Source organism: Microcaecilia unicolor, chromosome 8, assembly GCF_901765095.1.
Source record: "Microcaecilia unicolor chromosome 8, aMicUni1.1, whole genome shotgun sequence".
Lineage (NCBI taxonomy): Eukaryota > Metazoa > Chordata > Amphibia > Gymnophiona > Siphonopidae > Microcaecilia > Microcaecilia unicolor.
The window spans coordinates 48,171,509-48,186,851 of record NC_044038.1 but is presented as its reverse complement, the minus strand read 5'-3'; the positions used below and the strand labels follow the sequence as shown (position 1 = coordinate 48,186,851).

Below are 15,343 nucleotides of genomic sequence, written 5' to 3'. Positions count from 1 at the left end.
ACCCCTTAAGAGATTGTGCTACTCTCCTCCTTTTTCCCTTCAATCTCTGTCTTGTTTTTAGATTGCTTATTTCTCCCCTTAATTATTTCAAGTTGTGAACGGCTTAGATATCTCTGCATAGTGTAGCAAATGAATCTGGTCTTTACTTGAACATATACACAATGGAGGGGTTGGCCTTCCAGTTCATATATTATGTGATAATCATACATATTGTGGAGGAGTAGCCCAGTGGTTAGTGAAGTGGACTTTGATTCTGGGGAACAGGGTTCGACTCCCACTGCAGCTCCTTGTGACTGTGGGCAAGTCACTTAACCCTCCATTGCCCCAGGTACAAAAGTACCTGTATATATGTAAACCGCTTTGAATGTAGGTGCAAAATACCACAGAAAGGCCCATTTCCCTTTAGCCTGACAGCTCAGTTTCATCTCACAGCCCTCACACCCAAGCTAACCTATGAAAACAAATCACCCTGAAACTAAGCATTGGAAAATACTTTTATTTTAGAAAAATATTACAGTATGTACAAAACAAAGACAGGCACACGCATATTTTTTGAAGTGCACACAGCTATATTCATATTATATGTGATCTGCAGATTTACATGCACAGACATTGTCAATCTCGCCAGTTATTTTAAACCTGTCGAATACTGTTACAGTTCTGAACAATAAAACACATTAAATATGGATGAAATTCACCCATTTATTCCAGTTGACTTCAGCTGGGAACACTCTACCCAGTCTGAGGGTACAGTCTATGGTTGGCTCATAGAAGATCATCAGCTTCTCATTTAGCTTTGGATCCTTGATTTCCTCTTCAAGTACAGGAGCTGAAAACAGGGAGACTGGTGGCAGCTTTTGCAGGTTGCGTTTTTTAATACAACCCAGAAGTTCAAGTCCCTGGTAAAGAAAAAAGTTTCAAGCATTCTTAATGTATGTATACAAAGATGACACACCAATAGGTATGAGAAAAAAATGTGGATGTTGTATTATTTTATTTTCAAATGTGGTTTATAGAGCTGATTTTGTTACATAGGCTAAGTTAAAATATGAAAGGGGAAGATAGGCTAGGAAAGGCATTGTGTATATCCTGAAAATTTTTATGGCTAAGGATTGCCTAGTGTGGGATTGGGAACTGAGAACTACACGTCCTAGCATGCAGTGGGGTAAATTTAGGACTGGACCAAACTTGAGTAAATAGGGAGGTAGTTGGCTTACAATTAGACTGTAATTTGGGTTAGAATTAAACATTTATACAGATAACTTTATATATTTAGAGAGGCTGATCTTTATCGTACGCATTTTGAACATATGTATAACATCTGCTTAACCACAGGAAAGTGAAGCATAATAAACTGCTTAAGATGGTTTTCATTTTACACCCTTGCTCATCTGGCAGTAGCACTGGAATGAAGTGATGCAAGTGAAGGGAAAATAAAGTTTAAACTACTAGTCAAAGTGCCGAAGTTTAGCACTGAACCTGCTCAGTATCACAACCCACATGCCCTGTCTCTAGCCTTTGATCATCCTGCATTGTAAAATATGCATGTGGATTATCTAGATTAACACTGCAGAAACTTTGGATCATTTCCCTCGGGACAGTCACCAGAGACTTTGCCTTTGAAAATGGCGGGCTGGCCAGTGGTGTGGTTGCTTTATTATCCACAGATTTTACACCCACTCTATAGCAGATACATGGTGGGGCATTTCCAAAAGAATGTCCAAGTCAGAATTGGGACATCCTGCTCATAACATCCCCCAAAAAATGGCCATATCACTGCAATTTTTAGACATCTAGATTTCCTGTTAGAAAATACGTGAGTATACCCTTATGCTGGACCTGTCCATCCCAAATAAACTGAAATATTTAAATTATAAATGGGGGAAAACAAGGCACAAGGATGTCTGTGTGGCAGCATTCTTATGAAAATGGCCACACAGATGTCCTAGACCAGGGAAAGAGCATAGTGGTTACTGCAGTAGATGGTAAACTAAGGGACACAGGTTCAAATCCCACTGTAACTTTTTTTTTTTGTAAATCATCCCTCCAGGAACAGAAAAATGCATACTATATCAGAATGTACACCACTGCAATAGCTTTCATGCTTGTAGGGGTCCTATATCTTTAGGTACAGTAAGTATTTTTCTGTTCCTGGAGAGAGCCTCAGAAAAAAAAAATTACAGTGGGATTTGACCACTAGGCTACTCCTCCGACCTGCTTGCTGCTTTGTTCAGAATGGCCCTAGTACTTGCAGATGACAGAACCTAAGTTTTCCTTTCTGGTTTCATTTTGAGGGGACAGGACAGCAACCACTGGGAGATTAAGGAGGACTCATGCCTTAAACCCTCCAGTGGTCAGCTGCTTAATCACAGCACCTTTTTGTAACTTGGATGTGATCGAAACAGGTCTAGGTAGAAAGGGCCTTCTTTTTAGACATGGATCTATCTTCCTGTTCGAAACTTGCTGTTGGACATCCTAGTATTGGGCCTGCTCTAGTCCCATGCCCACAACACATCCCCTTACTACTTGGAAAAACTGCAATATGAAACGTCCAAATTCTGACTTTTCCAAAATTGGGATCTGGACATTTTTAGCAGATGGGACTTTTCTTTTAGGCATTTTGAGGTGTTCATCTAATTTAAAAATGAGCACCAAAGTATGTTGTAAATCACACAGAAGAATTTAAAAATGAAATTATCTGCTGGCTTCACCCTACCTCAACCCTCTGCATTATGAATAGATATATCCATGCTGTGAAGCTGTGTAGGTACCTTAGTTTGCAAAGGAGGGCAGGCAAGTTTCAGCCCTTAATTTTAAATACACACTTAAGTATCTGTGTTAAAATCTATCAGTGTGATGCCGAATGATGATCTCATCCAATTTACATACATTCATAACGTATATGTGTGGCTAAAGAAAATAGGGAATTGAAAACTAAATACTAACGTTCTTAAATAAATTAGCATCAGATCAAATAAATGAACAATTTTATTCAATTGAATTTGTTAATAGCTTTTGTTGGTAGTGCAACTTTGATGAACTGCAAAAAATAAAAAATACCTGCAAATCAAGCTTACTTGTAATATTTCCATGACAGCAACAGGTTGGAGAACCCCACTATAATGCTGCACTAACATGTGTTCAGTAATGCCAGGCTTGGTCATTATGTGGTATAGTAACGCTTCCATCATTCCCTTGCACACTGGTTTATTCAAACTACCATCCACAATGCGCCATGGCCTCCCGATGAAGCAGATATTTTCATACTCACTGTAAAGAAAAGGGAATGTTACTTAACTGGCTTTTGAGTATTGAAGGACTTACAGGACTAAGAAAATACTAACACAGCAAGGACGGTAGTATGTGGACTTTTAAGACCACATACTCCCCAGGTGGTCTCAGAATGGTCTTAGCACAGCTTTTCTTATGTTCATATGGATCCTTATTTGTATGCTATTTTAACATAAAGGCTGACCAATCAGGTACTCAAAATCACCATACCTTTGATAAGAATTTGTGATTAATCTGAGGCACATGCTTCACACAACCCCAAGGCAGAAAATTTCTTTCATCAGTGGTTACTTTGAGGAAGAAAATTTTTTGAATTCAATTTCTTCTTAACTGTGGAAAATGGCTTATGGACAGCAATAGAGTAAGATCCATTTAAAAATTTTTTTTTAAAGTAAGGATCAGCCTAATGGTAGAACTGAGAACGAAGGAAGTCATGGTTCATATCGCATTAACACTCCTTATGAGCTTGGACAAGTAATTTACCCCTAGAGTCTGTAAACGTGCACGTGATAGAATAAGGGCAGCTGCATGTGCAACGCTGTTTAATAATTGATTAGATAGCCAATTAGCTTAAATTGGTGTTAATTGGCACTAATGGTCACCAATTAGCATCTGTGTGCGCAACTGTCCTTAGCTGCTATTCTAGAAGCTGCAGCGTCCATGGGGGCACTGACATTAGGGGCATGCCTCGGGTTTATGGGCACAGGTTAGAGAATACTAGGAGTTATGGGAGAGCATTTCCACAAGCCTTTGACATGGCTAAGTGCTCATGTGAAACTGTGGACTTATGCTAGTATTCTATAACAGCAATTCTGCGCAGAACTGCCATTATAGATTTCTGCTTAGCATACATCATCCTGGCCCCTAAATTTTGGTGCTGTTTCTTGAATCTACCTCTTAACCCCCCCCCCCCCCCCCTGTCTCGGGTACAAAATTTAAGTGGAAGTCATCCAGGGACAGGGAAATAACCAAGTGTAAACTTCCTTGAATTATAATTGTTACTTTATTTAGTTTGTATCTTTTCAGTAAAAGTATTTCTTTATGCCACACTGGTTGTGGTTTTGGTACAGAGATTAAAATAATAATTAAAAAAATTATTAATTTGTAGCAAGTCTTTGCATTGCTCCCAGCTTTATGTACCCCAGTGCCTTACAGCATCTTCACTGTTTGCGAGGTGGTCAATCACTTGTAAAAGTTCATCACCTACAGTTTACCTGCTGACCTCCACCCTATGCCTGGAATAAACTTCCTGAGCTCCTACGTCTTGCCCCATCCTTGGCCACCTTTAAATCTAGACTGAAAGCCCACCTCTTTAACATTGCTTTTGACTCAATCACTTGTAACCACTCTCCTCCACCTACCCTCCTCTCCTCCTTCCTGTACACATTGATTTGATTACTTTATTTTTTGTCTATTAGATTGTAAGCTCTTTGAGCAGGGACTGTCTTCTATGTTTGTGCAGCGCTGCGTACGCCTTGTAGCGCTATAGAAATGCTAAATAGTAGTAGTATTTATCTGAGTGGACAACCATTGCTACAAATTCCCAGAAAATGGTGTAAACCCAGCAACCATGGTAATGAGACACCCACATTTCTATTTTAACTTTATATCCTACCATTCTTAAGGAGTCAGAGTGGCTTATAGCACTAAACACACTACATAAATTCCCATTACTCCAAAATAAGCCCTACCCAAATCCTATTCTTTCACTGAGGAGCTAGGACAAACATAACCTCTCCCCAATTACATTAAATTGCATATGTAAAAAAAGGTAAGAGCCTTAACGTAAAAAAAAATAACTTCCATATTAAAACTGACAACTTTCTGATTTCTAGTTAAAGTAAAAAATTAATTTAAAAAATCACAAGGAGTTATAAAACAAAGTCAAATAAGGGGCATTCAACGGGGGACATCCCTTTGGTAGCACCCCATCATCCAAAGAAGGCTGGATTTAAGCCGTGGATCCTGCTGATGATGTCACTGGGGTGTGGACTAAGCTTCACTGGGCACCTCAAACACATTAGTACAAGTGGAATGGCTGAAGGGAGCAATGAAGGCATCAGGTGGGACTCCCCTGTTTTCTTCTGCTGTTAGTATTACAGTAACTCTTTTTTGCACTTCATTAGTTTACTTCACAAACTAATGTCTTGGCCCCCAAGTTATTGTAGTACACTATTTGTTAGAGCAGTGATACTTAGCTATCACAACCTATTTTTTATTACAAATTTCTTGACCTGGCTGTCCGTCTTATGTATAAGATAGGTATCTAATGTCATTAAAATTGTGAACTTACCCATCACTTGATGTACCTGGACAACTTTCTGGAGGGAAACAGAACAGATAATAAAATGTTAGTGGAACATATGAGAGGATAAGACAGAGGTCTACAAAATCATGAATAGGGGTCTTAACAGATGTTAACAGCCTTCCAAGAAGTGGTCGTAGGTGTAGCTGCTGCACCATCAGCTGAAGCCAGAGAAATACTGAAGAGCTCAAGGCAGCACCAGCCACTAAGAGAGGAGTGAATTCAGCTCTGTCTCCATCTGCTGGCAGTAGGACATAATCCACTTTTCTGGGCCAGTTTCACTCAAATGATTATTAGTGGTAACCAAATAATGCTTACCCCATCCCAATCTATGTAACAGATACTATGGCAAAATTGATTAATTCCAAATTTTTTCAGAAATATTGAGCACTACAACATATATTAACATATAGAGTTGTTAGAAATGCAGAAAAAGTGAAAAGAATAGCATGTACACATTAAGGCCCTTACCTTTGGATTCTTCTGAAATTTCTTTTCCTTCGTACGGATTAGCAGTTGCCGAGGATTGGCTGCTTTGGGTTACTCTTTTTGATGGCTCTAGATGATGACTGATATCATTTCCTTTTTTCTCTGACTCTTCAGATTGTACACTCCCTTGGTCACTTTGTTCATCACGGTTTTGTGGTATTTTAGATTCCTTTATCTGGCTTTCTTCATTGTGCCCTAATGGAAGAGGGGGATCAGAGCCTATCACACTACTAGGACCAGTACATCCTTCAAAAGCTGTGTTCTCAAGTACAGCCTTCTTGGGAGGTGGTTCACTTGCTGACCCATAAGTATCACTATCTTCCCAAGTTTTTCTTTTGTTTGGATTAACACCTTTGTTGACACATTGGCTGGAACGTTTTGTTTCTTCTTCTAAGCCAGATGCTATGTTACCAGTGAAATCCGGCTTGAATTCTCCTTTCACTTGGCTTTCTTCCTTGGACTCAGTCTTTGGATCTTGTGGAAGCTGCATGTCTGAATGAGAACTGGAATCTTGTGTTAATTTTGCTAAGTTTCTATCATCACAATTTTCTTTGTTCTTCAAGCGCACTGAATGTAGTAGCCAAGGATGGACATACATCATTGCAACAAGTCGTATGGTATTGCCGCCTACTTCTACCACATATTTCAGGTTTATAAGGTCCTGAAACAAACATTTGTAACATTTACTAGATGGGTTTCGATGCAGAAATCACTACCTACAGTAGAGAGATCAAAGGTTCTACTTATTCTGTTCTGAAAAACACACATTATCTCATATGGTTTCCTTTTTGATGAAATAATTTGCTTTTACCAAATAAAAATCTCTGCATTTCCAAACTTGATCAGTAAATAAAGTCGTTTACCTGTCATGCAGAATGTAGCCACTCTGTATGGTGATGTCATCTGAAGAATCCTGTGTGCTAGAGCTCTCCTCTAGCTGAAGTGATGCCTTTGGCTTCTCTTGAGCCTGCATGGGTATTTCCACACTTGGTAGCCCCTCCTCCTTTAATTTCTTTCCCTAGCTATATTGTTCAGGATGAGTGTGTTATGTCTAGTGGGTAAGGAGGGTAAGTGTGGCTTCATTTGCCTACTCTCTACAGAGAACCCCTGTTAGAGGTAAGCAATTTTGCTTTCTCTTTAGCCAAACTGGGGAGATGAAGGCACATTGTATGGTGATTCCCAAGATGCAGGTTGCTCCTATTTTCTTTTGTGACCAGGTTATGGCAGGTGGTTGTACTGATAAATATACAAAGAAGTTATGTAGAACTGCTTGGCCAAAGGCCATGACATGAGAAGCTGTGGAGTCTAAACAGTAATGCTGGGTGAAAGTATGAATTGAAGGCCAAGTGGCGGCCTTACAGATAAGGGAATGACTAATGCTGGCCACAAAGGTTGCCATGGCTCTAAAGCGATATATGCTGATTGAAGCTGGGAGTAATCAGTTAGCTTGCTGGTGGCAGGAGTTCATGCAGTCTTAGACACAAGTGGATTATGGTGCGCTTGTTTGCAGGTAGGTCTGAGCTATCAGTGCTGAAGGTGAAAAACTGAGTTGAGCCATGACGTTCTCCTGTATAGAGCAAGAATAAAGTAGGGTGTGCCTACAGTCAAGTGTGTGTAAAGCCTCTTATGCTAGAGAGGAGCTGGGAAGAATGACGGGACCACTATAAACTGGCTGAGGTGAAGTCAGAGAAGATCTTGGCCAGGAACTCTGAATGTGTACGGAGTATCACTTTATTGAAGAAGAGCTGAATGTACGAGGGATAAGCAACCAATGCCTGTAGCTCGTTGACTCACCTGGCTGAAATGATGGTGATTAGAAATACTCCCCCCAATATTCAGCTGGTGGAAGTGAGTGTTTTCCTGCCCGCAGCCGGTGTTATTCCCAGATATTCAATGCTGGACTCTGCTGGGCTGAATATCCTTTTTTTTTAAACTGGCTAACACATAGCCAGTTAAGTCAATATTCAGCCTTTGACCACATAAGCCAAACCGCTTAAAGATAGGACTGCTATTTATGTGGCCCGATTTAAGCAGTTTACTTACACAGTGAGGGGCTGAATATCGGCACTTAACCCAACTCTGTCCCTGGAACACCCATGAATTAGCTGCTTTTAAATTCGATGCTAACCGGTTGTGTTCATCAAGATAACTGGTTAAGTGCCAATGAAAATGTCCAGACAGCTGTAAACAAGCGAACTGGTCTATGGTCGTTTCCAGCTAGACCTAGGGGTTCAAATGGCACTTTCATGAGATGGTCAAGGACAATGTTGAGGTCCCATGCAAAGGGCAGGCTCCACAGAGGGGAACAGATGTTTGAAAGGCCTCTCATGAAGTGGGATTTTAGAGGGGTGGACGGACAGTGACGTTCCTTCTATATTTCTCATGATAAGTATTAATTACAGATAGGTGGAGATGCACGGATATTGTTTTGAGCCTATACTCTCCGAGCTGGTGCAGGTAGGACAGGACCCACAGAAGGGGCCAAATTATGGGATTGTGTCCAGTGGAATTAATAGAATTTCCTGGTGGAGTGTCTGCAAGCTGCCAGGAGTACTTCCTTAATGTTTGGCAAGACATGCAAATAGTCTACATGCTGCTGTTCAATCTCCAAACTGTAAGCGCAAGGCCTGAGAGACTGGTACATAAAAGCTGGCTCTTCTGCTGCATCAACAGAGAAGGATGACATCCCAATGGTACTGGCTGGGCACACTGCAGGGAGAGGAGGAACAGTAAGCAAACCTGCCTAGGCTTGGTCCTGCTGGATCTTCTGGAGGATTCTAAAGAGAAGTGGAAAGGGGGGAATACACAGATGAGGCCTCTTTCACAGGAGATGGAGGGCATTGTGGGCTATAATGCTATGGCCTGGAAGGACAGAGCAATATGTGCAGGATATTTTACAATTCCTGGGGTGGTGATCTTGGGCAGCACCAAAGAGTGTTGAGATTATTGCAAGGTCAAGAGACGATTTGTGAGGGTCGAGTCTTTGACTAAGCAAGTCTATTATCTGATTGTATTCTCCCAGAAAATATATTGCATGAATCATAGTCCGGGTGGCAGGCTGTGCGCCAAATTCTTATGGTGTCCTGGCAGAATTGAAGGGATTCAAAGCTTTCTTGGTTGTTGATGTAGAGCATTGTCACCTGTCTGTCTGGCTGATGATGGTGTTCTTTGCCTGTATCCAGAGTCTGAATGTGCACAAGGATAGAATATGGCTCTGAGATCTGACTGATGTAAAGGTCCCTTTTCTTTAAGAGTCCAAGCTCCCTACCTGTTGAAATGAAGGAGATGTGCTCCTCATCCAAAATGGGAAGCATCGATAGTGAAGGTTGAGTTTTGGCTGCGGCAGGTGAAATGGATGCCTGCTGGTAAGTTGGCCACCGGCATGGTTGAGGACTAGGAGAGAAAGGCGTGGTCTTTGAAGGAAACAGGTTCCAACGACCTGTTGGTAGAAGTAGTGCTTGGTGGTTTCACCTGCTGTTTGTTTAAAAATGGGTAACTTCTCTGCTGTTTCTTGTTGGATTCAGGCTTTTTTGTGGCATGAGTGAAAACTTGAGAAGAGACCTGCGACTGTGCAGGAGTAGGGAAAATGAAACATTGAAGGGAGGAGGAGCGAAAGAATGTGGAAATGCCAGTGCAGGCTCAAGAGAAGCCAAAGGCTAAGTTCAGCTAGAGGAGAGCACACAGGATCCGTCAGATGACACCACCATACAGTGTATTTGCTTTCTTCCCTGCTTGTCTGTGGAGACTAAAAGGAACTGGGATTTAGGGTGCCATGCTTTTTATTTGTGGTTCTTCCACTGACATTTTGTTAACATGCGCTTGTCACAGCATGTGCACATACTGCAATGTGCCTCGGTGTAACTGGAAAGCACTGACATTCAGACTGCTCCATTCAGACAAGGCACCAACAATGTGGGTCTATTCATTTGCCACAGAGGTGGCTGCATGCATGTTTCTGGAATGATCTAAATTACAGAAGCCATTATTCTGCAAAATTCCTGAGCTATGTGAAAAATATTTGGACCAGATTGAAGTACATTTGGTCCCATCATGCTGAGACTTACTTGCATGCACATTTTTGCTCTGAATTTCACTGAAAAAAGGGGCTTGGAAACATGCTTGGATGATCACGCTAAATAATAGTAGTAGTAGTATAATCAAATCATTATTTAAAAAAAAAAAAGAGGCTAACTCAGTATGTAACAATGTTTTGTTACTGTACTACTCTGCTGACATTAACATTGCTCAAGCCTCTGGATTCTCAATAGTTTTACAAAAAAACCAAAGGAACTTATCTAATTTAAGAATTATTATTATGCAGGATCCAAGAACACAATAATAATGTATATGAAGGGGGCGCTTCATGTTGAACACAGATTGCCCTCTGACATTCACTGTCAGGAATGATATGGAGGCAGTATAAAGAACATGTCCTAGGGGGAGGGAATCCCAAACATGCAACAACCAACGGATGGGATTAAAGGTGCACACCCTACTGAGTTCTGAGGTGGGCCAGGGTCTATGGTTTTCTACCGAGTATTAAGTATCAATTAATTTTGATATGCTGCACTATAAAACAAAATGTCAAAGCGGTTCAATAATAAAATACATTTTCAGCGACAGAGGGGGTAGACAGATAAAATAGGTTACAATCCAAGCATAATAAACATGATCTGAAAGACAGTATAGTTACAATCTAAAAAGTAAGACACATAAGAAGGGCTATGCTGGGTCTGTGTTATGCATGGAAAAGGATGTCACCTAATTGGGGGAAAGCCCTTGCATGCTCCAAATGAAGGCCCCCTCCCCGCCAAAGTCACAAACAGCAGTGACAAGTGTTGAGGCAGTGACACAATTGTAGAGAACAGCAAGTTAGGTCAAAGGAAAAACAAATTCCCCTGTCTTACATATTGGGGAAAAATGGTGTTACAAATAGGATGCATTTAATGATGTGGCAAAGTGACAAGGTACTGTACAGACTGTCAGTATATCCATTATAAAACCTTTCATTTAACAAAAATACATTATAATAAATGCTAATAATAATTTGCAAAAAAACAACAAGACAAGCGGAAAAAATCCAGAAAGACCAAACTGAAGTCACAGATGTTGAGAAACCAAAATAATTTATTAGGACCCAACACGGTCCGTGTTTCGGCCAAAAGAGGCTTTCTTCAAGGGTCTACAAATTGGCATGTACGGATGTTCCTCCAAAGGCTTTCACAAAATGAGACGATCGCTTGGTGATATCCAAGTAAAGCATAGACAGTTCAGACGGATTGTAACATCATCCCGTTTCTTTTAAATAGTAGTGCTTTTTCGACACAGTCGGTTTTACAGACTGTAAAATCTATGCTTTACTTAGATATCACCAAGCGATCGTCTCATTTTGTGAGAACCTTTGGAGGAACATCCGTACATGCCAATTTGTAGACCCCTGAAGAAGGCCTCTTTTGGCCGAAACACAGACGTGTTGGGTCCTAATAAATTATTTTGGTTTCTCAACATCTGTGACTTCAGTTTGGTCTTTCTGGATTTCTTCCGCTTGTCTTGTTGTTTTCTTGTGTTTTTTGCGGGAGATTTGGACTCTCTTTGTTGCTCTTTAATAATAATTCGCACCCATACAGGCAAAAGTTGGCACGAACAAACCTGAATATACCGCTCTAGGGTTCCGTTGCGCTCACTGTCTGTTCCTCTATAGTTGAAGAATTTGTGGCCTACATCAGACTTCTCTATACCAACATATGAGCTGGCTTCAACAGCTTTAAAGACTTCCAGCACAGCAGACAAGTCTTTGGAAGTGTAGCCATGAAGCTTAGTACACTGCTTCTGAAGCTCCTCCAAGTTGTGCTCATTTCTGACAGTTAGCAATCTGGTGAAAATGTCAAGTAGACATGAAACTTCCATGCCCGAGTCATCAATTACAGAAGGACCTAAAAGACAAAGCCACAGTACTTTCAATGCTTAAATGAGGCACAGCAAGGAGGCAATGTCTAGATACATGGGATACATTCAGTAAAGGGCGCCTAAAGTTAGTCGCTGGGATACAGGGTGCTAAGTATGAATTCTATAATGGCAGTTCCGTGCAAATTGCTCCTAGAGAATGTTAGTTAAAGTCCGCAATTTTGCATCTACTTTAGGCATGAGCAGTTACACCAGCCAAAGGTTGGTGTAAATGCTTGTGCCTAACTACTGGCATAAATGCAAGTATTCTATGAAACAGTACTTAAATGCTGGGTATGCCCCTGACCCATCCTTGCCCCTCCTTTGGCCATGTCCGCTTTGGAATTGAGTGCTAAAGAAATTAGGCACACTGTTTACAGAATAGAGGCACAGAACAGCCTTGGGTGAATCTCTTCATAAAGGTGGTTAATAAATCCCAATAAGTAAATAAATTGGCGCTTATTAAAGTCAATTATTGATAATTATCACCAAATAAGCATCAAGAGACAATTAGTTTATGCACATAAATGACCCTATTCTATCATGCACCTATCTTTGGAAGCCATTTATAGAATGAGTGGGATAAGGACCAAATACATCTTCCTACAATGTTTCTAGTACATACAAAACTTTAGAGGAAAAATGGAACAGACTGCAGTGGTTCGCAAACCTGGTCCTGGAGGCACCCCAGCCAGTCAGGTTTTCAGGATATCCACAATGAATATTTATGAAAGAGATCTGCATGCACTGCTTCCACTGCATGCAAATCCCTCTAATGAATATTTATTGTAGATATCCTGAAAACCTGACTGATTGGGGTGCCTCCAGGACCAGGTTTGGGAGCTACTGCATATGGTCTAAGATCACGGTTAATATATACATAGCTTAGTTAATCTGAAAACCAGATCTATTTTCAGCCTGGAGTTGACAGTTTCTAGCCTAGCTTTCTGTACAGTAATGGGGCTCTTAAAAAAAAACTTTTTATTTTTTCTTACATTAATATTTTGCATTTTCTATTAAAAGATGTGAATTTTGCCTTTCTACTAATTGTTTGCAGACTCAGATTTCCTTGGCAAAAGGCCCCAAAGTGGCATTTATACTGCCCAAGTATTTATCTTTTGAGTATGATAAGCTAGATGCAGTAAAGGGGTTTCTCCCATTTTGTACCTAGATCAAAAGACACAACGCATGACTCATTGCATTCTTTTTCTTTTTTGTGTGTGTGTGTAATGTATAGAGTGAGGAATAACCAGCAGAAAAACGTGTTGATGCCCCTGTACAAGCTGCTGGTATGTCCAGTTTTGGAGGCCGTATCTTGCTAAGGATGTAAAAAGACTAGACGCAGTCCAAGGAAGGCGACAAAAATGATAAGGGGCTTGCGCTATCAGATGTATAAGAAGAGACTGGAAGACCTGAATAGCCTAGGGGAGATATGATACAGATGTTTAAATACTTGAAACGTATTAATATTGAAACAAATCTTTTCCAGAGTAGGTGAAACGGTAAAACTAGAGGACATGAGCTGAGGTTATGGGGGTGGTAGACTTACGAGTAATGTCAGGAAATTCTTTTTCACGGAGAGGGTGATCAATGCCCTTCCGAGGGAGGTGGAAGAGACAAAAATAGCGTAGGATAAACACAGAGGATCTCTATTTAGAAAATGGATGATATATCCTATATAATAATTTGCACCTCCAACGTTCCATGCCTGGCTGCCTGGGTTCGTAACATCTCCTGACGTTAGCCAGCCTCCAGTATTCCATTCCCCCTCACTGTCTCGCCCTCGCGTCAAGACGTAATGACGTCAGAGGGTGGAACAGTGAGAGGGAAGGGAACGCTGGAGGCGAGCTGACGTCAGGAGGGATGTTACGAACAGAACGGAAGCCAGTGTCAGCCAGAGAACATTCAGGTACAAATTGAGGGGAGGAGAGAATCACGGGACATCGAGGGGAGGGAGGGAGGGGAGGGGAGAGGAGAATTGATGGACATGGAGGGGAGGGGAGGACAGTAGAGGAGAGAATTGCGGGACACGGATGGGAGGGCAGGGAAGAGGAGAATCACTGGATATGGAGGGGAGGGAAGAATTGCTGGACATGGAGGGGAGGGGAGGGGAGAGAGAAAAAAAAAGCTTACATGACAGCCTTCCTAGGGCCCGTTTCATTGTTGAGGAAACGGGCATGGTTCCACTAGTATATATATATAAAAAACAAACAAAAAAAATAAAACCTTAAATAGCTGCAAGTGTGTGGATGTGTGAGTGATGCTTGGACAGTGACTCCGGTTGTCAAGAACTAAGGCTGGTGCTGAGCAGACTTTGTAGGTCTGTGTTTTGTATATACAGTGGGGGAAATAAGTATTTGATCCCTTGCTGATTTTGTAAGTTTGCCCACTGACAAAGACATGAGCAGCCCATAATTGAAGGGTAGGTTATTGGTAACAGTGAGAGATAGCACATCACAAATTAAATCCGGAAAATCACATTGTGGAAAGTATATGAATTTATTTGCATTCTGCAGAGGGAAATAAGTATTTAATCCCTCTGGCAAACAAGACCTAATACTTGGTGGCAAAACCCCTGTTGGCAAGCACAGCGGTCAGACGTCTTCTGTAGTTGATGATGAGGTTTGCACACATGTCAGGAGGAATTTTGGTCCACTCCTCTTTGCAGATCATCTCTAAATCATTAAGAGTTCTGGGCTGTCGCTTGGCAACTCGCAGCTTCAGCTCCCTCCATAAGTTTTCAATGGGATTAAGGTCTGGTGACTGGCTAGGCCACTCCATGACCCTAATGTGCTTCTTCCTGAGCCACTCCTTTGTTGCCTTGGCTGTATGTTTTGGGTCATTGTCGTGCTGGAAGACCCAGCCACGACCCATTTTTAAGGCCCTGGCGGAGGGAAGGAGGTTGTCACTCAGAATTGTACGGTACATGGCCCCATCCATTCTCCCATTGATGCGGTGAAGTAGTCCTGTGCCCTTAGCAGAGAAACACCCCCAAAACATAACATTTCCACCTCCATGCTTGACAGTGGGGACGGTGTTCTTTGGGTCATAGGCAGCATTTCTCTTCCTCCAAACACGGCGAGTTGAGTTCATGCCAAAGAGCTCAATTTTTGTCTCATCTGACCACAGCACCTTCTCCCAATCACTCTCGGCATCATCCAGGTGTTCACTGGCAAACTTCAGACGGGCCGTCACATGTGCCTTCCGGAGCAGGGGGACCTTGCGGGCACTGCAGGATTGCAATCCGTTATGTCGTAATGTGTTACCAATGGTTTTCGTGGTGACAGTGGTCCCAGCTGCCTTGAGATCATTGAC

General features: G+C 41.6%; 1 protein-coding gene across 1 annotated transcript in view; it reads right to left on the bottom strand.

The window, feature by feature from the left end:
* Positions 1-320: 320 nt before the first annotated feature.
* Positions 321-15,343, bottom strand: part of GTF3C1 (general transcription factor IIIC subunit 1) — a 154,787-nt gene continuing 139,764 nt past the window's right edge. Inside the window, 5 exon segments of the mRNA XM_030212790.1 lie at positions 321-899; positions 3,078-3,270; positions 5,585-5,612; positions 6,068-6,746; positions 11,735-12,018. Coding sequence (XP_030068650.1) covers positions 678-899; positions 3,078-3,270; positions 5,585-5,612; positions 6,068-6,746; positions 11,735-12,018 — 1,406 coding nt within the window. The 3' untranslated portion in view covers positions 321-677.